At 38.1% G+C, this 23,990-nt stretch overlaps 1 protein-coding gene across 1 annotated transcript; it reads right to left on the bottom strand.

Annotated features, from left to right (window-relative positions):
• Positions 1-1,848: 1,848 nt before the first annotated feature.
• LOC131960434 (ATP-binding cassette sub-family D member 2-like) lies at positions 1,849-23,729 on the bottom strand. The gene is made up of 10 exons (XM_059325665.1): positions 21,994-23,729; positions 20,232-20,412; positions 19,632-19,753; positions 13,767-13,929; positions 12,802-12,896; positions 10,282-10,427; positions 8,288-8,433; positions 6,139-6,223; positions 3,945-4,070; positions 1,849-3,766 (listed from the first exon to the last, which is right to left on the bottom strand). The coding sequence occupies exons 1-10, from the start codon at positions 22,936-22,938 to the stop codon at positions 3,562-3,564; spliced, it is 2,214 nt and encodes a 737-aa protein (XP_059181648.1). The 5' UTR covers positions 22,939-23,729; the 3' UTR covers positions 1,849-3,561.
• Positions 23,730-23,990: the final 261 nt, after the last annotated feature.

Raw genomic sequence — 23,990 nt, 5'->3', positions numbered from 1 at the left:
CCTGTTTGTGGTGGCATCTGGAGCACTCATATAAACACCGTCAGATTTCACCATATTCATGTTTCTAAAGCACTTCTGTAATTTGTCCTGTAATTTACTAAGGGGCTGTAAACGAGGAATGCTTTTGTGTCACACAGCACAAAAAAATAAACATTGTATTTGTTTTTAAGCTGCAGACCCAAAGGTATGTGTCAGTGGTGAAATCTGAAAGAATCTAAATGAGTGGCACAAACATCCATAATTCCCTCTTTATGCAGTACACAGTAAGCACACACACAGGTCTGAAACACAAGAGGAACACGCCGCCACAACCACAGCTTAGAACCACCACATGAGAACACATAGTTTAGGACTATTTCATTTGAACAATATGACGTTAATGTAACAAATCACTAAGTTCACAGTATCACGAGTTGCTGGTAACAAACATGGAGGCTAAATGAGGAAAAATTATCTAATTTGGTTCCTGCACGCAGCCAAGATGTATGTCAGCCATTAGTCAAGAGGCAACCGACATGTTGAAGTGTCCTTGAGCCAAAAATGAAATCCCAACCAGCTTCAGCTTCTGTGATCCATTAACAAGCATGACCTGTTCTACTCCTGTATATTAGCCCTAATTTGTAAAACACCAATTAGGTGTAACCCAATAAGGCCTCATATATTTTAACATAATATGTGGAGTACTATCTAAAATATATAAGTGAATGTAAACAGACTGAATGATATTAAAAGTAAAATCATCTTAAAGGCACAATGAGCAGGATTCTCCTAAAGAAAAACAAAAAAAAATGCTTTTAATTTTCAGGATGTTTCTTGGTGTCAGTCATTGGTCACTGGGTGTGTAGACTGTATGAAGAATGGAGGGAGGGTAAGGGTGGGTTGTTGTCGGGGAGGAGGGTGGGAAAGGGGGTAAGTTTTGTTGTGCTATGTTCTTGTACACCATTTGAGTGTCATGCATGAAGCGTCATGCTTGCTGTTATTTCACATGTATCTGTTACTGAAAAGGTGTCAATAAAAAGTTGATCGCAAAAAAAAGAATGGATCTCCTTGACATCACCCACAGGTTTCTGAAGCTCTGGCCGTCAGTGCCTGACTCCACATAACTCCTTGATAATCCAAAAACATGTAAAGAGGTGGAGCGTGGGTAAGCTGAGGCAGGCTAAATAATTCTTGGTTGTTGAAATAACTTTAAAGAGTTATAATGGAATCAACCCCTGTACAATTGTCCAAAACCATGGTTTGTAGCAGGCCGTATATTTTTTTATTTCTGCAATAAAGTTGTGCATTTTAACATGGTAGTCTATGGGGAGGGCTACACGGTGGTGTAGTGGTTAGCGCTCTCGCCTCACAGCTAGAGGGTCGCCGGTTCGCCTCCCGCCTGCGGCTCTTCTGTGTGGAGTTTGCATGTTCTCCCCGTGTCAGCGTGGGTTCCCACCGGGTTCTCCGGCTTCCTCCCACAGTCCAAAAACATGCACTTAGGTTTAATTGGTGACTCTAAATTGCCCATTAGGTGTGAATGAGAGTGTGTTTGTCTGTCTCTATGTGTCAGCCCTGCGATAGTCTGGCGTCCTGTCCAGGGTGTACCCCGCCTCTCGCCCAATGACAGCTGGGATCGGCTCCAGCCCCCGCGACCCGATTGCGGATAAGCGGTTAATGGTAATGAATGAATGAGTCTATGGGGATTGACTCACTTTTGGAGCTTGGCTCTAGTGGCTATGAGGGGAACTGCAGAACATTTTTATTTCACTTTGCTGATATACAGGAAATATACATGGAAAAAAATATTAGACCACCCTTGTTTTCTTCAATTTTCCATGGTTTTCTTGATAATGATTTGGGTTATTTTCAAGAAAATCTTGAAAAATGGTTAGATATCAGTGCTATAATTAAACTCTTATGAGCTATTTTTGTTGTTACCTTTATATTTGTCCAAACAAATGTACCTTTAGATGTACCAGCCATTAAATGAACAAGAAAGCAAGGAGAAAACAAGGGTGGTCTAATAATTTTGTCCATGACTGTATACTATCTTATCGCATCACTGATTATTTAAAGGGGCATGTTGAAATTGTTTCAGGATTTCCCCAAACAACAAAACCAAGCAAAAACAATAATGCTGTTTAACGTAGAACCCAGAGGGTGTGAGTTCTTCTGGTGTGGTTCAGCCTGGAAAAAAACTTTAAATGTTGTGTTTACAAAACGCAACAGGCAAATCCAACTCATTGTGCCTTTTAGAAAGGTGAGAAACTACTTTGACCAAAGTATTCCTGATGCTATCATCAAATTTAAATGAAGTGTCCTTTAAGTTAAAGTATTAGCCCATTGTCCAGTACCATCATGTGACAAAGTGCATCTAAACCGGCTCAAAGGACCCACAGAGCTCTGCTGACAAAGCAGAGTCCCAGCAGGCATCTGACACACAGCAGACACGAGTGTGTTTATTGTCAACACAGAGGAGCTTCAACAGGTGGCCAGTGTGTGCCTGTGTATCTGGCAGTTACATAGTCTGAATGTCTACCTGTTCCTCCATGTAAATTCATGTGTTTGTGACTATTTATAGACCGGACTACCAGGGTCAGCTTGCTCTTTGCTCCTCTTCCTTTGAACAGGGCCCCTTCAGCTCATTGTATTTGTTCAATAAACCAGAAACTTGTAGATTTGAAGTCAGACCTGCGTCACTAATTGCTCTAATAATAGACCCCAGATGGGCTTTTTTCCTTTTCTGCCTGCAACTAAGCCTATATCAGTGCTTCAAGGGTTCTAAAAAGGGCTAAGATGAGGTATAAGGAGAGGGATTGTACTGTGGCTAGACAAACTAAATCAAACAAAGGCATATTGTGACATCTTGAAAAATAGTCTCTTGTGACCTCACAAGGTCACGTAAATTTCAGTAAAAACTAAAATCTACTGCTAAATAATAACAAATGTGGATCCTGCAAAACCCAGCGTACTGGGCGTGGAATACTGCTTTGGACATTATTTAGTGGTTCTATATTAAAAGTTTTCCAGCTAAAATGCAGCTATCACCTTATTTCACTGTGAGCTACCACAACAAACAGAAACAGCCCTCTAGAAGCAGAGTAAAGTGCTATAAAACAAACAAATAAATTATCCTGGTTAAATTGGATTTATCAGTTTTGCCACTTTGAACTGTGGCAAATCGATCTTGAGAACCATGTGCGCTAAAACCAAACATTTAAAACCTACAACCGAGTATGCAGTCGATGTGTGTAAGAGGGGAAAAATAATACTTTTGTGAGTCCACTTCATTGTTGTCGCTTTACAGCGGGGCAAAGGAGAGATAAAAAGAAGACGGAGAGGAGAAAGACTGGCTGGCATTTAGAGCTCTCCTGCTTCAGCACGAGAGAGAAAAAAATCTAAATAAGCAAAAAAAAAAGGCTGGAAAAAAAACATTAACAAATCCCTATAGACTTCTTATTCTTTCATTGCCTCTTCGTCTTCCAGACTCTCTCCTCCTCCCCCACTTCTTCTCTTCTTTTTCCCCATTGACTCTTTTCCCCTCTGGGCCTCTTCCCCCTTCCCCCCTCCTCTCTTTTTCTCTCACTCCTCAGTGGTTTTGAGGACAGAGTCGTCTCCCAGGATCTTGCAGAGCTCGTTGAGGCGATGCTGCATCTCGGGAATGCCGGCCAGCTGAGTCTCCAGCCGCTGCTTCTCCTCGGTGAGGGAGAGGCGTGTCGCCGTGTCCAGCTGCTCAAAGCGCCAGCCTCCCTCCCCGTCAAACTGCAGCAGGTGGGTGTGGTACTTCCTGGAGGCAGACAGGAGGGATTTAAAGTGAGAGAGGCAGTTTGACATGCTGTAATTCGGTGTGTACGATGTATTTACAACTTTATGTTGGGTGGAAATGTGAGTAAACTGAGTTACTCTCCACCACATCGCTGGAGATAATTTAATTCTCTGTTATTATTGAATGAGATGTGTCTTACCACAGGGAGGGTCTGTGTGTGATGGAGAGCAGAGAGATGCCGGCGTCCTTGGCAGCCTGGAAAATCTTTCCCTCCACGTCAATGCTCACAGCACTGGTGCACTCGTCCAACAGAGCATATTTAGGTCTGGTGCACACAGGGGAAATGGTTTTAATAATTGCTTTCCATCCAGTGCAGTGAGTAACTAATGACACTGGTTAATTAGTGAGATTGTCTGCATGTGCAGAGTTAGAAAGTCACTAAGTGTCACTCTAGATTAAAATATATATGCCAGCATGTTTATCAGGTATACTGTTTACTAGAGCCCGACTGATATGGGATTTTTGAGACAGATGCCGATTCTGATTTTAGAGAGGGAAAATTAATCGATATCTGATATTGTAATTTTTTGAGCTGGAATTAAAAAAAAGACCCTTTTTTATGTGGATTGTGCACAGATTTTTCAACACTCTGCAAATGTACCCAGAGAGCTCCTTTCTCAATCATAAAACTTTATGAAACAATATTTAACATTGTTTCCATTATTTCACATTATACAAACAATTTATTACATTGTCAGCCAATTCTATACATGATAACTGAGAAAATAAAGAATAAATAGGAATAAAATAAATAGCTAAACAAACATCATAAGCTTTAATTTAATTTATTTAGCTACTTTCATTAACCATTTGAATGATTTATTATGAAAAAGGGGTACATATATATTTACAGACAGATACATATACAAGCTTTGCTCTTCATGGAAAAATCATACCCACTTTCCTTCTCCTTGTCTTAATCCTCCTCTTTATGTGGATGTAGATGTTGCCATGGTATTGGTTTTTGTTGGGTTTGTTTTTTATACCCTTTTACCTTTTATTATTATTTGTTTTTCTGTTATTATTATGCTTTGCCTTCATGCAAGTCAATGATGTGGATGTGACGTGCATAACTTTGAATAAAAAATAATGTTTCAAACAAACAAACAAACATTATAACTGCTCATTTTGAGTCAATTGCTGACTATAGGTGACACCAATTTTAAATCATACCAAGCTACTTTTTCTGCATTATATATTGTGTAAAAAAAGGTTTTTATCGTACAGCATATACACTGATAGCGATAGGCCATTACCATCATCACCACCTTAAGTTAAGTGTGTTAGAAGCAGCTGAAGCTGATGGGAAAGTCAGTGTTAAATTTTGACCCAATGATGGTGCTAGATGACAAATTACAATCATAATTTCTGTAGCACTTTCTATAATGCCCATGTCTACATAAACCTACTTATATTGCATTATATTCTGCTTGTATCACTTTATAATTATAGTTATAAGTAGCCTACTTATAAACATTGCAAGCCTTACAATGCATTGTGACAATAATCACAACATATTATAAAGCATTTTAATCTTTTTGTTATGCATTTTAATCAGTTATAATGTATAATGATGTAATAATAAGTTACTCCTAGAGACCATTGGGTGCTTTGAGTGAGGTAAATAAATCCTTAAACTACAGGCAGATACAATACATCACAATAAGTGGTAATTGTTAAAGTTAAAAAACAGAATTAAATCTATGCAATAAGAAAAAAAAGGTTGTAATTGAATATAGGTAACGCTTTATAATAAGGTCCTTAATAACCATTAATTAACAAGTAATAAGGCATTGTTCTCGCTTTAGATGCGGTAGTTGCAAAAAGCATAGTTAACTTATAGTTAACTTATAATAGATGAGCAATCAAGTATATTTTAATATCAATAAGCAAACAAAATAAGATTAATAAAGGCATGGCAAAGACATAATGGGTGGGTCATGGGTGTTTGTAATGCCATTATCAACACTTATATAAGCTTACAAACACACAATAATGTTAATAAGCATCTTGTAAGGACTTACAAGGGCCTTATTACTTATTATTAATGGTTATTACAAGGACCTTAATATAAAGCGTTACCTGAATAGATCCCTTTAACGAGTCATAATAGTCATTGATGGGCAGGTGTATCAATTTCAATGGCAGCCCATCAAATAGTTGTTGAGATGCTTGAGTCAACCAACACTGTCAACCCTGGCACCTTGCCACTAGCATAACTACTGGTGAAAGACTTATTGTGTTTGTCAGAAGTAAAGTATACGCTCCAGGCGAGTCATGTGTCACATGTATGCTGGCAAACAGGTCTCAGTGTTACTGCAGTTCATTCTTACTTGTGGTAAAACATGCGAGCCATGCCCATCCTCTGCTTCTCGCCTCCGGACAGCACGTCCTTCCAGTCCAGCTCAGCATCCCAGCCTGAACCAAGACATCACACAGCTTTAAAAACACTTCTTACCAAGAATGATATATTTGGCATTATAGAAACTGAGCAAGTTGTTTCCAGGTTTATCTATGTGAAAGTGGAGATAGTTCCTCAGTTTGTGCTTTGTTTTTAATAGGATGGGGGTGGATGGTTGGGGATGGGCGGAGGGTGTTTGTTTCTATGTTTTGTTATCTTTTTATTATCATTATTTTATTTTCTCCTTTCTTTTTTATGTAAAGCGCTTTGTGTTGCATCTCGCTTGTATGAAAAGTGCTATATAAATAAAGTCTGAAAAGTCTGATATAATATTTAGAGGATGACGGGACGAAAAAAACGTATCCACAAAATCTAGTCTTACAAAGTGCATAAACCTATTTTATGATAGTGGACATTGGGGCCTTAACATAAAGAGTTAATCAAAAATATGTTATGAATCATCAAAATGCAAACTGGTTTTACAGACTGTCTCTATTACCATTAGGCATAACAAAAGACTGAAAGACAGCTGTGATGTTTGCCAAAAGCTTTAACCAGACTCGGTGCACTGTGTAACAGTCAGACAGCTTTCTGTGGGACATTACAGAGAATTCTCTACAGTTTTATTGCACATGTGCGGACATCCATGACTGATGATCCGTGACTGCATATGCACGCAATCATCTGCAAGACTTTTCTCAACAGTTTCATAGTGCAGCCATTCATACATTAAACCCTTTTGCAACTCGAAGCTTTGTGCAGCAGTTGGTACACAACAATAGGACTGTTTGTTTAGCAATGAGAGGAGAGTGGCTGCCAATTAAGCCCAGGCTCAAGTTTAGGCGGTACAAGTAACACCCAAAAGTGCATAGGATCAAGCTTCTGGCTGGTACACATTCATAACCTCACCTGTTTGATCTCATAACAACAGCAAAGCTGCACTGCAGCTACAAAGTACAGTGCAAATTTGGCAAGTATTTAAATGATTTCAAAGTCAAATTTTACAACCTTTAACGTGGAAAGAATAGGAAGAAAAACCATGCCCATTGTCAATGACTTAATTAAAATCAGTTTGTTGTAGAGGCTAGTGGCTCTTTAATCTTGCTGTTGATTATTTTGTCTGACAGTTGCTTTGTTTATTGTATCAACATGATGGTAATTTCACTGGTTCTGTTGGTTATTTGATCTATTTTGTCCAGATGCTGGTTGTTTTGTGGTATATTTGATGACTGTTTTGTCTAAATGTTTGTTGTTTTGTCTAGATGCTGGTTATTTTCTGTATATTTAACGATTATTTTGTATATTTGAAGTTTGTTTCGTCTCAATGTTGGTTGTCTTTTTCGTATATTTGACGATCGTTTTGTCTAGTTGTTTTTTTTGTCTAGATGTTGTTTGTTTTTTTCGTATTTATGATGATTGTTTTTTCTAAATGTTTGTTGTTTTGTCTAGATGCTGGTTGTTTTCTGTATATTTGATGACTTTTTGTCTAGATTCTGGTTGTTTTTTGTATATTTGATGATTGTTTTGTCTAAATGTTTGCTGTTTTGTCTAGATGCTGGTTGTTTTTTGTATATTTGATGACTTTTTGTCTAGATGCTGGTTGTTTTTTGTATATTTGATGATTGTTTTGTCTAAATGTTTGTTGTTTTGTCTAGATGCTGTTTGTTTTTTGTATATTTGATGACTTTTTGTCTAGATGCTGGTTGTTTTTTGTATATTTGATGATTGCTTTGTCTAGATGCTGATTGTTTTTTGTATATTTGATGATTGCTTTGTCTAGATGTTGGTTGTTTTTTGTATATTTGATGATTGCTTTGTCTAGATGCTGATTGTTTTTTGTATATTTGATGATTGCTTTGTCTAGATGTTGGTTGTTTTTTCTATCGGTGATGATTGTTTTGTCGAAGTGATGTTTGTTATTTTTTTTATTTTGTCTAGTGAATGGTTTATTATCTCTGATGGTTAATTTGTCTTCTAGTTTGTTTAATGATTACCATGTCCACTCAGTCATCAATGTCTTATTTTTACTTGAAGCACACAACTCCACATCTTAATAAATAAAATCTTTCCTGCTGTCCTACCTCCCTCTCTGGTGACAATGTGCTTGAGGTTGACTATGTCCAAGATGGTGTCCAGGTCCTTGTCACTGAGGCCTCTGGCAGCCATGTCCTCCACTGAGTCTGGGTAGATCACTTGGTCCCGCAGTGAACCCATGGACATGTACGGCCTGGAGACACACACACACACACAAACACACCTTATCCAGTGAGTGTTTCTTTGTTAACTTCTCATTTCATTAAGTGCTCCTGACAGCTGACAAAGTGGGTGTATGTGTACAAAGGGGCACAACTTTAAGAACAAGAACTAAGAGAGAAAGACACCCATTACACCTCTGTTGTGTCTATTGTAGATGGTGTGTTGGATTCTTTTACAGCTGCCAGGTGGCCGTCTCATCCTATGTATAAAATATTCACTGCTCTGCAGGAGGGAGTCAGCTGAGTCAGCAGTTCTTAGCCCTGGGTAAGATTACATCTGACAGTTTGTCTTAGACGGGTTCAGTTCAGTTTCAGGGCTACAGGCCTGATTCTACCTTTTAGAGGATTAAAGGTCATCTTACCTGCTAAGAGTTGAAAGCATTGACACCACATTCACATATGTATTGTCAATGTTTGCTGCATTCTGAATCTTTATGTAATTTATGGCTGCAATTAACAACTTTTTTTTCTTTTTACCACAGATTAATTAGGAGATGTCAATAAAATGCAAGCATAGTGAAAAATGCCCAACGAACATTTTCTAGAGACTAAGGTGACACAGTCTAACAGCTTATTTTGACCAGCTCAAAGTCCAATACCCAAATATTACATATAATATAAGTAAGAATTTTATATCCAATTGTATAAAATAAATAAAAGTACTTGCAGCAAATGTTTGCCTTTTTTTTGAGAACTGACTCAAAAATAATTTATCAAAATAGGTGCCTTTTCATTTTCTTTCCACTGATCATTGACTAATTGTTGCAGCTCTACTAGTATTAGCAGGAACTTTATTTGCAGGAAGTTGACACATTTCTACAGAAAAAGAACAGGAAAGAAACTAAATATCAGCTACTTTCTTGGTTTCCATCATTAGTGTGGAGGGTGGTGAACATTTACAACAAGGAAGTAATGGATAAAATCATCAAAAGTTTCAAACATAACGTTTAATGTGTCTTCTTTGGTTATAATCAGTAAGTTTGAGGTATTTTATTATAAGACATAAAAGAAAAGGATAAAGAAATAACAACAAAAGGTGCAAGATAGCGGCAAGCAGGGCTTATACAGGCCTCTACCTATATTAAAATACACAAGTTAAATTAAAAACAAGTAATTATGCAATAGAGAAAAAAAAGAATTACCATAAAAATAAAGCAAAATTATAATTATATTAAAAAGTCAAATAAAACAAAGTGTAGAAATATGTGTGTGTGTTACATAATATGCGTACTTATGTAACTATGAGTTGACTTGGAAATATTAACTGAAAGCTTTAGGAATGGAATTTGGACTATACATCTACTTAAAGATAAAAATGCATATTTTGTATATATTGATCTGAAAAATTGTCATCATCTTGAGTTTTTGGAAAAGTTTGGAAAATGTTCTGTTTGTTCCTCAAACAAGGGCACTAGTGACATTTGGGATCATTCTAGTTACCTTTAATCATTCAATAGAGACTTATCACAGATCACTGGAGCAGAAGATGCACTCTGAAGACACATGGCTGATTTTGGTATCCACTCTCTAATTTATTTTTTATATTTAACTAGAAAAATGACTACAATATTTATAGAACTACAACAAAGGAATTATCGTAATTGAAAGTATTTCAAGCCTTGTCTGGGTGGTAAATATTTCACTGTGGCCAGAGCTCTGGTTTCTCTTTGCTGGCCACACACACACACACACACACACACACAAAGGTCCTGTTACAATGGATTAGATTACTGGAATGGCTCACTGGTACAATGATCAAACCCTACAGTTGTTTTAGTACAACTCACTGCTGTTTGATGTAGGTTTGTGTGTGTGCGTACCTCTGAGGGATGTAGAACATGTGTTGAGGAGAGGGTTTGTGTAGGCGGCCGCCGTAGACTGGCCACAATCCGCTGAGGATCCTGAACAGAGAGCTCTTCCCACAGCCGTTAGGCCCCGTGATCAATAAGTGCATGCCCTCTTCCACCTGAAAATGAAGAGGGAATTTATTAAGATGAGTCAAGCATCAGTATAATTAAGAACTTCATTGAGGTATAAAACCCTGGAACGATAGGAGGCATTAGTGGGCGTGTAGTGTTTGATAGACAGCAAGCAACTACTCAGGAAATGTCAACAGAGAAAGCGTGGCAAATGTTTCCTCAGGGATCAGTGCTGTGTCCTTGTTGGATTTTCTTCTCTTTCTATGAAAGTGAACTTGAAGCCTGATAAAACTGTTTGATCTTACTAAATTGGTCTTGTTTGCCTGCAGATAACAGATAACAGAGCAGCAACATCGTGTTTGTGTTTCTTAACCCTCTCAACATCACAACCTGTTGGCAGGTTTGAAAAGAATGTTCTTTTTTTTTTTTTTAATCACTAGAATTACAACATTTGTCATAGCCAGAAAGTGTAAAAACAAAAAAATATCATTGCATTTTAAAATTTCTGATCGGTTTTGAATGGATTATGTGTGACCGATACTTCAATCAGGAAAAATAGCCAAATCTGAGCTTAAAATAGTGATATTTCATCAAAATCACTTCATTCTACTTGTCTACATTTAAAATTTTGCCAAAAATAAACTGTTTGCACCAACCAGATGCTTTTTTAAAAAAAACCTTTAAGTTATCCTCAGTTCAACTGTGAAGCCTTGAATGACTCCACTGAGACCACCAGTCATGTGACAGAAATTCTGCGAAAACTTTGCCAAACTGCAGGTCGTTTACACAGAGCAAAGGTTGTAAGTAGAGATTGTGAAAAGTGTAAAAAATGTTTTTTAATTATTAAAGGAATTCTACTTGCATTCTACTTACTTATTTATTATTGCATCATCGCTGTGTTATACTGCACAAAAGACATTTTTGCAATCTCCCTTCTCCTAGCCATGATTGTGCTGTTTCCATAGGGGTGCAGGACTTATAAACTTTATCAGGTGAAGTGTGTGCCTAATAAAGTGGCCAGTCACTTTATATTGCATTGAAAAACCAGGCCATAGTGAGTAGAATATGACACGAGCAAAAAACACCCTGTAACTGCAAAGAGTTCAGAAGCAATCACAATAAAAAAGAAGCAACAAGGTACAAAGAACTAATTGATAATTGTTTTGTTATGAATGTAGCTCCATGAATTACCTCTTTTACTCCTCAATACTAGCCTACACACATTGTAGGAGTTTCACTTATAAAATTAGACTATGAGAAAGAGGAAGAAGTATTTGAACATTTAGTGTATATTTATATATAATCTTAACTTGTGGGCATAAGCACAATGTTTCCTGTTATCTATCACCTCAATGTCAGCAGGTGTATTGACCTCAAATCAGCATCACAACAACATTGGTGTAGTCTTTACTGAGGTCCAAAAGCTGCTAGCGCTATTAGAAAACAATACTCCCACCGGAGATGCTTTCTTTTTTTAGAAATTGAGGGCAGGAAGGTTTTGATCTCCTGCTGGAGCTTCATGCTTTATTCTACAGCTGCACAGTAAGAATCTCACTGTGAATAAACCTGCACTCTTGCAGGTTTGAGTTTTAAGACATGTTGGTTTGGTACCAGTTTTAGATCATCTTTAAGGCTAACTTTGAGGAAGTGAAAATTCCAAGCTTGTGTCAAATGATCTCAATTATCCATGCAGTCATGGAAAAAATGATTAGACTATTGTTTTCTTCAATTTCCTGTTCATTTTAGTGCCTGGTACAACTAAATGTGCATTTGTTTGAACAAATATAATAATATCAACAAAAATAGCTGATAAGAGTTTAATTTAAGAGCTGATATCTAGACCTTTTTTTCCATGGTTTTCTTGATAATAACCAAAATCATTATCAAGAAAACCATGAACAAGAAACTGAAGAAAAAGGGTGGCCTAATAGTTTTTTTCCATGACTGGATATGAAGGAGAAGGCTGTGGGACCAGCGGACCCTCAGCCTCTCTGAAGTTTGAGAGGGAAATAGAGAATATGCGGATAAACATGTAGAATACATTTCTATCCATGTGGCAGCCCCTCAGGAGAGACAGGGCAGTCAACGCCCTGTGGGAAGCAGCTTGCAAACACCCAAAGGATGTATCTGTTTAATGAGACCACAGAGGAATTTTCATAATGCAAATAAGATACACATAGACAAAATAAAACCCTAAGGGAGTCTGGCAGTGGACTAGGGTTCAGAGAACATCTGAAATTGAGCATTAATGGGAAATATTAAGTGGAGTTGGATGCTGGAATAGAGATTAAGTGAACACTTGGGTGCTTTTTCATATTTTAAGCCTGTTTTAATTAAAAAAGGGAGCTGCACAGAAGAGCTATTAGCAAGAATATTACAGAATACAGAAGTTCAGGGGATATAGGAGTAGAGCTGTCTCACCTTGACGTTCAGGCAAGATACAACTACGTCCCCATTCGGAGTAATAATGGGGACATTCTCACACACGATGCCATTGTCCACATCAATCACTTCACCTGAAGAGACAAAAGAGAGAGCGAGAAAGGTTGTAGACTGAGTGTGGAAGAGCAGAAATTGAGGATTAGGCTGTCGAGCATAAGCATAGATATGGATGGGATAATACCTACATTGCAGGATTTATGGGGTTAAAAATTAAAAAAATCCCTCTTTACTACGTCACTTATCTCTGAGCTTAACTGTGCTCTCTATAAGGAGATTCAAATGGGTATTTACACAAAGATATTTAAGTGTATGATCCCAACCTTTGACTTTGAAACTGCTGATCGTAAAGTCATGGAAAAAATGATTAGACCATCCATGTTTTCTTCAATTTCTTGTTCATCTTAATGCCTGGTTCAACGAAAGGTACATTTGTTGGGACAAATATAATAATAACAACAAAAACAGCCCATAAGAGTTTAATTTAAGAGCTGATATCTAGACAAAACACAACGGCTTTCTTGATAGTTATTTTTTCAAGAAAACCATGGTCTAGAAAAAAAGTGGTCTAATGACTGTATGTAATATCATGCTGTTGATCCAAGAAGATGATACCAAAGAGAAGGGAAAGTGTGTTGTTGCTCATGTGGGTGTTATGACTAATTTGACTGTAAGATATGTAAGGAAAGATTTTCGATAGAGGGGTTGAAATAAAAAGTGAATGTAACACTGATGAATTGAGTTGGGGTTATTAAAGTGCACACAATGCAGCGTGACTACACAACCAAAGCCACCAGCTTGCCCCATTCTCCAGACAGGAGCAGAAGTGGTAAGTTTGCCCAACATAGCAACAGTAACAATGTGCTTGTGGTGACTACCTGTTTCTCTGTTTCGGTTTATTTTCATGCACAAAGAGGTGTGTGTACTGTATAGCAGAACAGGCCTACCCTTTATCTCCAGCGGACCGTCTATGTGCATCTCAGGCTTGCTCTTCTTCTCCACTCCTGTAGCGGTGGACAGAGAGGAGCGCTTGTAAACGCCCCTCTGGACGTCCTCAAACACCACAAACATGTTGTGGACCCGTGCCGTGTAGCCTGCCAGCTCTGTGACCTGTCCCGACAAACACAGGGGTCAAAGGTCATTACTGGGTAATGTCAGAGGAATGATAGTGTGACCCAAGAGAGGATCAGATTATGATACAGGTCATTGTCACATAAAACTGTGTCTGTGTGTGTGTGTGTGTGTGTGTGTGTGTGTGTAAAAATATATCATATTGAGCCACCTGCTACATCTGAACACTAATTTTTGCTATTGAGAGAGTGACAAAACTAGTTAGCAATTAAGTGGAGAGGTTAGCAGTTAGCTAAACTGTTAAAAAAAAGCCTAAAGTAATATAGAAAAAAACTGAAAGAGCTGCCTAAAAGTATTTGGAAATGATTGGAATAGTTAACTTAAAGTGACAGATATATAGCATAAACAGCTAAAAGCAATGCAAAATAGTCACAAGCTGTTAGCTAAAAGTAATGAAAAATAGTCAAACCAGTTAGCCAAAAGTGATGATTATGTTGAAACAGTTAGCTAAAAGTGATGGTTATGTTGAAACAGTTAGGTAAAAGTGATGGTTATGTTGAAACAGTTAGCTAAAGCAATGAAAAAATGGCCGAAGCAGATGGCTAAAAGTGACATTTATATTATTGAAAGAGTAAGTTAGAAGCAATAAAGAATGGTCGAAAGTTAGCTAAACGTGACAAAAAAATGGCCAATACAGTTAGCTGAATGAGAGGGAAAAAATGTATAAACAGTTAGCTAAAAATGAAGCATATAGTTGAAACAGTTCCCCTAAACATTGAAAAAATGTTTGAAATGGATTAACGCTGGAATTGAGTGTTTTTTAAAAAACAACGAATATGGAACCACTTTGTTGGAGTGTGTAAGTATGTGTACAACAATGTGTAACAGTGTTTTTTGAACTGACTATCTGGACTGTTGACTCTTTGGCTCAGTGTGAATCTCTCGGTTGTGTTTGTTTACAGTGTGTAGAGGAAGCACTCACATTTACACCCACACACAAACTGCTATACATAATGTGTGATGGTCTTTGAGAGGTGGGCATATGAAAAAGTATATTAAAAATGTTATAAATCATGGGAAAACAAACAGAATATATTAAAATATAATCATATAAAGAAGATGAACAAAAGCATTTGCAATGTTTATTTTTACAAAAAATCAAGAGGATGTAAACACAAGACAAACACAATCTGCATGAAGTTATAAAAAGAAAATAAGCAAAACTTAATAAGCAACCGGAGAGTAATCTGAAACTCATAAGGACAAATGGGGAAAAAAATAAGTCACCCTTTGGCTTTGGCTTTAGTGCTGCACCCTGCGGCGAGAAAATACAGGCTGTTGACACAGCTTGATTATTTTAAACAACAAACACCATTTCTGGGAATTCCTAGACACCGTGTGGAGCTTTAGAGATGTGACTGGATCACAGGACAAGGAAACTAAAACACAAATGTTTATCAAATAAAATGTTTTGAATGAAGTAGAGAGAGATAAGATGAAGTGCCTTCCTCATGTATGATGGTAAAGGAAATATTTATCATTAAAAATGAAGTATTGCAGCTGGATCAGTAATTATGAAACATTATCCCTCTGCAGTATTGAAAAACCACTGAATAACTTATAGCCTCTGTTATCTATATTCATTTAGAAACCATCCAAACTACTTCAAACATGCACTGAAATTGATGATTTATGCTTTTTCTACCATTATAAAATGAAAATGTTGTTTATTATTAAAATGGGCTATTCTAAGTCATAAAAGTCCCATAATCTTTAACTATTATTCAAACATTAAGTTGACTAATAGAATAAGTATACGGGTCATTCTGAAATGACTGGGATCCATCATGCAGAAACAAAAAAAATTTTAATGACTATGCAAGATAATGATACAAAATTAACATCATTCTCACAACGGTCATCACCCAAAGCTAAGCTGCCAAAACATATCTTTGCACCAAATAAAAATTTAATTGTGCCTCAGAAGTCCAGAATTAACAGGTGTTAAATCCAGGTAGTGAACAAGTTTATTCTGGTTCCTGTGCATATAGAAGTTAAAATAAACTATAAATCAGAGCAGTATGTTTGATAACTGTCCTAACCTATTTAACTATAAAGTGTTTGAGCACATGCTGTGAGTGAAAGTGAGAAAGAGTTGCAGAAGTGCGGGCTGAAAGATCAACAGATGGAGGATTATTCACAGCTAGGCTAAGCCCCAAGGGAAGGAAGGAGCTCTGGCCAGTGACACACACACACACACACACACACACAGAACACCAGGATTCACTGCTGGCTGACCTAAAGTGACATGAGGATGGCGGAATATTCATTCTTGAGGAATTGATGCCTATAGAAAGTTTATTTTCTTAACTTATATCATGAATAGATTGAATATGGCCTAACGTGTATTGAACTACTGTGTCAGCGATGAGAAAATTGTACAAAATCACTCGATAAATATTGGATTTTAAAACCCACCTTACAATTGGTGATCGACAACCATTAACAATAACTATGTTTACATGCGCACACACTAATATTCCACCCTTATTCAGTATTGCACAATATTCCGATCTTGATACGGATCATGTATGCAAATTAACGTATATGCGGAATACGCTAATATTATTCAGGTTTTAGGTTTAGGAACAGAATCGACTTGGTTAGGTTTTTGGGAGAAAAACTACTTGGTTAGGTTTAGGCACCAAAAAGGATGTGGTTAGGTTTAGATATAAAAACTACTTGGTTAGGTTTAGATATAAAAACTAATTGGCTAGGTTTAGGCACAAAAACTAATTGGCTAGGTTTAGGCACAAAAACTAATTGGCTAGGTTTAGGCACAAAAACTACTTGGCTAGGTTTAGGCATAAAAAACTACTTGGCTAGGTTTAGGCACAAAAAACTACTTGGCTAGGTTTAGGCACAAAAACTACTTGGCTAGGTTTAGGCACAAAAACTACTTGGCTAGGTTTAGACACAAAAAACTACTTGGCTAGGTTTAGGCACAAAACTACTTGGTTAGGTTTAGGTGCAAAAACTATTTGGTTAGGTTTAGGCACAAAAACTACTTGGTTAGGTTTAGGCACAAAAACTACTTGGTTAGGTTTAGGCACAAAAACTACTTGGTTAGGTTTAGGCACAAAAACTACTTGGTTAGGTTTAGGCAAAACAACTACTTGGCTAGGTTTAGGCACAAAAACTACTTGGTTCGGTTTAGGCAAAACAACTACTTGGCTAGGTTTAGGCACAAACACTACATGGCTAGGTTTAGGCACAAGAACTACTTGGTTCAGTTTAGAAAAATATTTATTCCAGAGGTGTGTTGTGTAGTAAGGTGGGTGTGTTTTGAAGCCTGTGAGACTGCAGGTAGACCCTTCTTGAATACTGGTTGCATGTAAACAAAAAAATTTTTTGGAATGTTGATAGACAACTGAATAGTCATATTGTCTTATTTGGAATGAGGGCAAAAATAATAATTTGTGCATGTAAATATAGTTATTATTTAAAAAAAAATAAGAAAACAACAATAACCACAGGAAGCTGACAGGGAGAGCTCAATTCCTGGCGGGTATATAACAGGCCTTCGAAGAACAAAGAGAAAAACACATCTGAGTCTGCAAGATGAACTGGGTCGTGCAGGGACATGTCATAGGGCCATCTGACCACTTACACAACAAACAAACACACAGTGCACACTGTCATATTAAACAGGCAGAGTGTTAGGAGGCGTGAGCAGGGCATACAGCTCCAGGAATGTGTTCCATCTCTGTAGTCTATTAAACTGCACACACACACACACACCTCTTTGCCTTGCATGCAGTGGCTTGCTGCTGCACATGTGACAACACTGTACTCAACACGCACTTAGACCAGAGATGAGTGCAGGCTAAAACTTGTATCCTCCAGGGACGAGTTCTGAGCCAGAGACTTCTAGTGAAAGGACCATCGTGACAATCTGCTCTGCCACAGATTCGCACATTACTGAAAGATAATTATTCTATTGGAAATGGCTTGTGTTTTCTAAGATTTCACAGCAGTTTGAGCCTTCTGTGTATTTGTAAAATCGGGCTGTGCATGTGCCAGGCCCTGCACACTCTAGTGGGAGTAAAGCTGTACAATGGGAAGTTTTAGAGAGGAGGTGACTCACACTTAAGGAAGCAGAGAACAACCTGCTGTCACCGCGAGCACAGACAGAGTTCACCTGACCCTTGCTCAGATACCACGAATGCTGCTAAGGAAATTACAGACTAGCTTGAAAAAGTCCATCCCAAAACACTGTACAACTGTACGGCAATACGGCTTCAACACAAATGTGCTGCAGCCAAATCCTCTTATGGACCTCAAAATGCAGCCAGAGGGAGAGAATGCATGAATGGGTCTTGCTATTTTTTGGGGGATTAAAATGCAACGAGAGATCAGGGATTTGGCCCTCGATGAACGAGGCCTTTCATTCTGTGATTCTTTGCTTTTTCAGTCAGGACTAAATTCCTGTGCATGCATGGGGAGCTTTACACAGGGAAGGTAGGGAAACATGGATATACAGTATGAATCTGTCAGTCATTCAGCCAATCTGTGCATTCATCCATCCACCCATCCATCTGCTCACCCGCTTGTCCATTCAAACCTGAGCCAATGAAGTGACCCGACCACTCATGCTTATACATCTGGCCATCATATGATGGATGCAAGTTCATAAAAAAAAATGCTGAGGGAAAAATCCTGCTTCATTTTATCAGGAATACTGTGATAGCACATATGCAAAAGAATTTCAATAAAATAAAACTGGGAGATAAGCTACTTATATGATTTAATAAAGTGAATCGATAATAAGATCTATGAAATGTCAGAAAATACTCAGTTTAATATGATATAAACAAAGAAAAGCAGGAAATCTCAATATTTCATAGACTGAAAACCAATTTTACCGCCATTTTAGCATTAAAAAATTACTTTAACGATTTACTGATTATCAAAATAGTCGATTATTTTTTTTATCAATAGATTCATCGATTAATTGCCTAATCACTGCAGCTCTATTAAACATACACGGTTGCCCATAATGTTGAAATCATTTTGTTTTCAGACACAATCCTCTGTTAATTTTGGTTTCATTTAATGGTGATATGTTTGGAAAAGGTTGATGAATGAAGTTTATATATATATATAAACTTTATCTGTCAAGAATAAATCACATTGTCACAATCATTTCATGGAAAGAATATTTTATTCCAGTTTTATGGGCAACCATGTCATCGTCATTTTTATATTGTTCTGATGCTATATACAGTTATATCACTCAGCCCTAATAGGAGGGAAAGGTCATTTATAGTAGTTTTACAACTACATAAATCAAAGGTGGTTTATATTTATATGTTTTTATGAAGCATTATAAAAGGAAGGCTCACAAATGTTAAATGACGCAGCATTTCCTTGTGAGCGGCAGGGCAAGATCATTCACAAATAGTCATGATTTTCTGTAATTTTACTTAATAATTTTCTTTTTTTATACTCATTTTCTATGTATTGTTCCATCAACTTGCCCAGGGACAACAGGTGGAAAATAGCAATCTGCTAGAACCTGGCACAATGCATATTCTCTTGTTGTACAAGATTAATGTTTTATTGTGCTCTGTCCCTGTTTGAAATAAATAAATTACAATTACAATTACAAAAAAAAAAGACTGCCATTATTATGGGCAAAAAAACCACACTGCACTCCAGCATCGCTACATCATCCTCACCTCTTTGTAGGAGGACATGATCCTCTCGATGGCGTCAGCCCCCGAGGCCAAGAGGTTGCGGGCGGTGGTGAAAGCCTCCGTCCTCTCGCTCACCATCACCTGCGTGCGTCCGTCTGCTGTTTCTACAGCGACGAAAGAGAGGAGACAGAGTGAGACGACTGATTTAAGAAGCTGTGACACCAGAGACAAACGGAATTGAAACTCCTTGCCTCTGTCCTGTGAGCCAACGTATACTCACGCACGCACCTACGAGCATTAGAATACCATGGAAATAAGGTATTTAAATATCAGCAGAAACACTGGAACAACATTACAATAGTAGTGCTCATCAGAAAACAAAAGGGACTCAGTTATAGCTGTGTATTTATTTTATGAAACTGAAATGTCATCAGGGAGGTGTGGGAGGCAGCTCACACATGCTAATCAGCCCCTGTGTGAGGAGGAAGCAGGAGCTGTTGGTTTAGAGGTGCTAAAGACTCTTGTGTGCGCTGAGAAATGTGTTTCACAGCAGAATGAACACACACAACTGTTATAGTGGCACATAAAGAAGGTGTATTACTATGAGATACAATGTACCCCGTGACAAAACAGTTTTCTTACTGTTGTCAGCGAAGCCGGTTGCTGTGATGATGGGCACGGCCACCATGACCAGCCCGCTGCCGCTCCACACGTACTTCATGAGGAACTGCTCGATCATGATGTACCAGAGACGCTTGGACAGGATCAGGTTCATCTGCTCCGCCAGAGCCCGGTAGCACTTCTGCAGCTGACGCATCTCCACCTGCAGAGGACGACAGTCTTTCTTGTTTTAATCAATGTAGCCATGAAATCTTCTTTTATTGCTATTTGATATTAGCTTCATCTGCATTTGTTTTATGTACCTCAGCACCATTGAAAATCTGGATTCTCTGGATTCTCCCTATGTGTTTTCCAAGAATGAAAGATGTGAATGAATGAAGTCATCACCAACTAGTCTGTGTGTGTGAGTGATAATCAATCTTATCACACCGATGTACATGAGGGGTATAAGAAAATATTGATACACTTGAGTATCCTGATATTTTGTTTTGAGATACTGTATTGATTCTCAGAAACACTGTATCAATTTTTAATAAACAATTTACCTGCAAAGATTTTTCGGATTGAACAAAAGTAGTGCCATGGCGCTGGATGTTAGAGGTGTTTCTGTTGCATCTGTTAAAAAAATCGCAGCATATTGCTTTGCTTTATAGTGTTGTGATGTATTAATAATAATATTAATATTGAATAGTAACCCCTGCAACTTGATACGCATTGTGTTGCCAGGTTCTGCCAATACACAGACCTAATGTATGTATTATTACACTACATGAACTTATTATTGGATGTAAGTAATCAAGATGATCTCATATGTCATGATTGTAACTGAGTTTTACTTGTAGAAGAGCCAAAGTTTGAATGGAGGATGAAGAAAACTTGTTAGGTTGTTAAATGTTCATATTTGTCGAGAACAGTGAGCCCATTACTGACAAATATGTAAGGATGGACTATATGGCATACTGATAAATATTACTACTAACCTAGGCCTGTCTTGATAATTATGTTAAAGATTTATTGAGGTTGGCAAAAATGATGGAGGTTACAGCCATATAGCATATGATGATATTTTGTTTACATGTGTTTGTTTACATAAGAATGTCACTAACATTTTAGCCAACATGATGCAAGAAATACAGCAGGGTTTTCCCTACTATTATAAAAATTTGCATGAAAAAATGAAAACTTCTTGTTGTTATTTATATCTAACTTATAGCTAATATTTTGTGTTAAGGTCCTAACCATTGAGGGAATGGCAATAAACTGCCTTTTACTGAATGAACAACACTCTTCACCAGTGTTCCAAATGTGTTATTGGTGTGATATATAATATAATATGTTATAATATAATAGTATTATTTGTCTAATTAATTTTTTGTTAACAAAGCCTGCCCATTTTATTTATTGTTTTGGTGTGGTTTAATTTTTATCATGTTTATTTCATTTTGGAATTTTTGTTGTTGTTAATGGTTCACTGCTTTTTTGAAAGGTTCAACTTGCATTATTGTGCTATTATCATTATATTAATGTTATTAGATGATCTTAATATGACAATAATATTGTTTATTGCTATTACACCTGGGACAATATATCAGTAATTATCGTGACAGAGCTATACAAGCCCATAGTCTATTAATGATCTATGAATGGATAATATGTATTGACTTTTGTGGTTGGATTCTACACAGATCACAATTTAATAACCACCATTACTGCCTGTAATATTGCACCATAAGATAAGATAACAAGTTCAACCTCTACATTGTACATATGCAGCCCTGCATACCTTGTGTCCCCTGTAGAAAGCTATTTCTTCTGCATTTGCAATAATCCTGGAGTGTACATATCGCAGGTAGCCCTTCCTGTGAGCCTCCTCGGCCACCAGCTTGCCGAATTTGGGCGAGCAGGCGCGCAGGACCTTAGCCGTGGCAAAGACCACCAGCCCGGCCAGCAGGGTCGGCCCACTGGCGTTGGCCCCCCTGGACTTGGCGGTCTGGATCAGCGTGTAGGAGGTCAGCATCACGTCCAGTATGGGCTTGGTGAGGTTAGAGTAGAGGTGGGCCACCGACTGGGAAAACATCATTACGTCCTCAGTGAGCGACTGGTCCGGGTTGGCGAGCCTCCCGTCCATGTTGCTGACTTTGTAGTAGGTCTGATCCGTGAAGTAGGTCCGGTAGGCATGGTTCACCAGCCGGGTGCGGAAGGCCAGAGCCAGTTTGCACTCCAGGTACCGGATGGCGCTGTTGACGAACGTGGCCGGGATGGCAATGAGGAGCCATTTCATCAACTGGATGATGAAGCTCCGAGGTTCCTTCTCCACTATCGTTTTCACAATCTTTCCGTCCAAGCTGGCCACGTAAATAGACAGAAACGTCCTGGATATCAGCGCCACCGAGTGCAAGGAGAGCAAACCGAGCTCTTTGGACACAAGCTTGGGGAAGAGGATTTTAACAAGTTCGAGCATCTGCTTGAAAAATTCCGCATTTACCCCAGGGGATGTCTTCTTATGATCCGCAACACATATCTGTGTTTTTACCAAACATGTTGAACCGTTTTCCGCCTTTGAAACCCGGCCATTATTCCTGGGATCTTTGTTTTTGCTGAGCTGCTTGCAGATGATGGGGTACAGTGTTTTGACACCGTAAGCAGCCGCCGCAAGAAACACGGCTCGCTTCGCCGCAGCCGTGCGGTCCCATTTCACTTTGGACGCCGCATCGAGGATGTTGGACATTTTTGCAAACGTTAGTCGTGTCTGCTGACAATCCTTACAACATCCATCCCCCAACCCGACTCACCGCGTCGACATAAAAGGAGAGAAAGACTTGTGGTGGTTGGATTGATGTGAAGCGAGCCCGATACATGTACCGCTACATCCTGCTGTTGTTTCTGCCGCTGTCAGATACGGCAGGCTGTATGCATTATACTTCCGGTTTGTGGTTTCCAAAATAAAACTTCCTCTACAGTACAACCATAGACTGTATAAAAACAAACCCCGCCGCCAGGTTCTTGGTTTTATTTTTTAAAAGTTAAGTCGCCTAACTTCCTTATTTAATGTAGTTTTTCTTCATAACTTGACGCTCCTTATTTCCGCCCTACGCTTTTGCAGTGTCTTTTTTCATTGGTCGCTCCCCCGTTAAAGATGATTGGTTGCGTGATGGACGCAACGAAGAAGTCTGAATCATAAACTATGGTCTGTACTGTATGTACTGTACTTTTATGATATCCTTGTTTGTGGCACAAAAAAAAGTCAGACAGTTATTTTGAATCCAGGAATTATTGACAGTTTTCACACAGTTATGTTTCATTAGGGCTGAGATGTCCAGGCACTGGTCATCTCACGCCTGGACTACTGCAACTCCCTCATAGCAGGTCTGACTGCCAAAGCCATCCGACTTCTGCAACTCATCCAGAATGCAGCGGCTCGATTGGTCTTCAATCTTCCCAAATTTTCACACACAACACCCCTCCTCCGCTCCCTTCTTTCATTCTTTAACATATAGCACTCCTGTAGCGATTACAGTTGGCTCTTAAAGTTATGTACTTACTTGATTCCTGTGGTCAAAGTCTAGTACCTTCAGGTTGAATGCATGAAATAAACATGAAAATAAATAAAGCAGGCTTTGTTAATATATATATATATATATATATATATATATATATATATATATATATATATATATATATATATATATATATATATATATATTAACAAAGCCTGCTTTATTTATTTTCATGTTTATTTCATTTTGGAAATTTCATTTTTTCTTTCAGTTAAAGGTTCAT

This window comes from Centropristis striata, chromosome 22 (genome assembly GCF_030273125.1).
Source record: "Centropristis striata isolate RG_2023a ecotype Rhode Island chromosome 22, C.striata_1.0, whole genome shotgun sequence".
NCBI lineage: Eukaryota > Metazoa > Chordata > Actinopteri > Perciformes > Serranidae > Centropristis > Centropristis striata.
The sequence above is the reverse complement of the archived record's forward strand: the minus strand, read 5'-3'. Positions and strand labels throughout refer to the sequence as shown.